This window comes from Manihot esculenta, chromosome 4 (genome assembly GCF_001659605.2).
Source record: "Manihot esculenta cultivar AM560-2 chromosome 4, M.esculenta_v8, whole genome shotgun sequence".
Classification (NCBI taxonomy): domain Eukaryota; kingdom Viridiplantae; phylum Streptophyta; class Magnoliopsida; order Malpighiales; family Euphorbiaceae; genus Manihot; species Manihot esculenta.
Window position 1 is genome coordinate 28,680,104 of NC_035164.2, and position 2,041 is coordinate 28,682,144.

Sequence of the window (2,041 nt, forward strand, 5' to 3'; positions counted from 1 at the left end):
AATTGCAATTTCCTTGTAGAATTGGAAATAAATTTTTTTGATGTATTTATATTTGAAATTATTAGTATGAATCATTTCACTAAAATACGTTGATTTTGCTCCAAGTTTATATAATTTCTTATTCATTGATATTTTCTTTTGGTCTGTTATTGAATTAAATAAAATAGGTTGAAATGAAAATCGCTCTATAAATTTTTTTTAAATTATAAATTATAAACAAATAAAAGATTTTTATTCCATTTAGGTAAAAAAATAGAATAAAATAAAATTCCATTAATAAAGAAGTCCTTTGTCACATTTAATTAATGTGGGTTGTCTTTTTCAATCCTGAAAAATATCTTGCTTAGTGGACTGTTTTCATTTGACCAGGAACTTACAAGATGGCATGAAAAACAAACTTCACTTCCTTCTCTTGGATTGAAAATGGTTGCCATGGATCACTCAACAGAAGAACTCAATAGATTTTGAAGCACAAATCTTATCTATTCTTCTATGAAAAATGCCTGGATTTCTTCAGTGCTCTATGGCTCATCTCAGGAACTCTAAAAGCATCCTCACTTCTCCATTTTCTGTTAATTTTCCCCTTCGTTGCTTCCTTGGACTCCTTCAACACATCGAGCAACTCTCCTTCAAACTGGGGATGGTGTACATGATCTTGCTGAGGCAATTGAGCTGAATCTTGAGGTACCCAGAAGGCTAAATCTTCTGGGGAAAAAGAAATCGAATCGCTTTCAAGATCTTGATCCACCATCAATGGTGAAAAATTGGAAAAGTTCTGCATGAAATTCGCAGGGACAAGTCAGCAGAAGGGGTAGTGTTCATGAGTCTCAACGATAATACCCTAAAAAAAAAGCAAGAGAAAAAAAAATAAACAAATGATGGATGAGAGATCTATGGCAGATGTTTATTTTAATCAGCCTCTCTTCCAAAGATAGGGTGTGGTGATTCAAACCTTACAGAAACCATCATGAGCAGCCATTGAAGGTTCAAGAAAATCGTCGACTCGCCAGCCGGGAAGCGTCTCCAAGTACTCGGAAATGCTGCTCGTTGAAAGTGAAATGTTATCGCTGTTGGGACTTTGATTAGCTAACGACGGTGATGGTCTTTCAACTGAAGGGGAACTGATGATTTCATCGGAAAAGCTGCAGGGATTATGTAGATGTAGCTGCTGGGGAATTTTCTTGCCGTTAGTGTTCATGTTTGTGTTGCAGCTGTTGGAAGAAGACGATCTTGGATGTAAAGAAGAAGAAGCAGAGAGCTTGACGCCTGTTAGAAGAAATCTGTTGTGCTTCTTCATATGATCATTGACTTCATGAATTGGAATATCACATTCTCTGCAAAGAATCGCTCTATCTTCTTGACAGAAAAGAAAGGCTCGTCTCTCCTGGAAGAAAATTGATAAACCCCCATGAAAATCATCAGAATTCTCATGTTTCTTCAGTATATATATATTCAAAAGAAATGAATTACCTACCTGACAAACATCACAAAGAGGGGATTGTTTAGAGGAAGGATGAAGAAGAGAGAAACGCAAGTGTTTGCTAGCAAGCTTATTAGCATGATGAACATGGCGATCACAGGCATCACAAAGAGCAGCTTCATCAGCAGAACAAAACACAGAAGCCTCATCCATGTCACAAACATCACATCTGATCTTCATTCTCTTCTCTCTAATGGTGTCTTTTGCAGTACAAGTGGCACTGTGATTATTATAGTAGTTCTTCTTGGATGATGTTAAAGAGAACATGGCCATGCCTCTGTGTATCTATACGAGAAAAAAAGAAGAAAGGGAAACTGACAAAGGTGTTATGGGCTAATGGGTAAACAGCTAAGCTGAAGGGGATCTTGATTGTATCTGATGACTTTAAAGAGAAAGCTCTGGATGGATTTTTTCTCTCTTTCTTCAAAACTAAAGAATGGAAGAGCAAGTTGAGAGCCATGTGGGATTATATATAATATATAAACTGTAAAAGCAATAGCTTTTTGACAGACATCATCCTGATTAGTTGGTGGTCATTGAAGCTGAGGATATGTCTTCCAA

General features: G+C 36.4%; 1 protein-coding gene across 4 annotated transcripts; it reads right to left on the reverse strand.

The window, feature by feature from the left end:
• Nucleotides 1-255: 255 nt before the first annotated feature.
• On the reverse strand, nucleotides 256-2,041 carry LOC110613127 (B-box zinc finger protein 20). Of its 4 annotated transcripts, none has more exons than XM_021754087.2 (3): nucleotides 1,475-2,030; nucleotides 953-1,384; nucleotides 256-775 (listed from the first exon to the last, which is right to left on the reverse strand). In XM_021754087.2, exons 1-3 carry the CDS (start codon nucleotides 1,751-1,753, stop codon nucleotides 491-493), a joined length of 996 nt encoding a protein of 331 aa, XP_021609779.1. In that variant the 5' UTR covers nucleotides 1,754-2,030; the 3' UTR covers nucleotides 256-490. The 4 variants fall into 4 exon arrangements, with proteins under 4 accessions (XP_021609779.1, XP_043811668.1, XP_021609780.1 ...); XM_021754088.2 differs by having other exon boundaries at nucleotides 388-841; nucleotides 1,475-2,034; XM_043955733.1 differs by having other exon boundaries at nucleotides 953-2,036.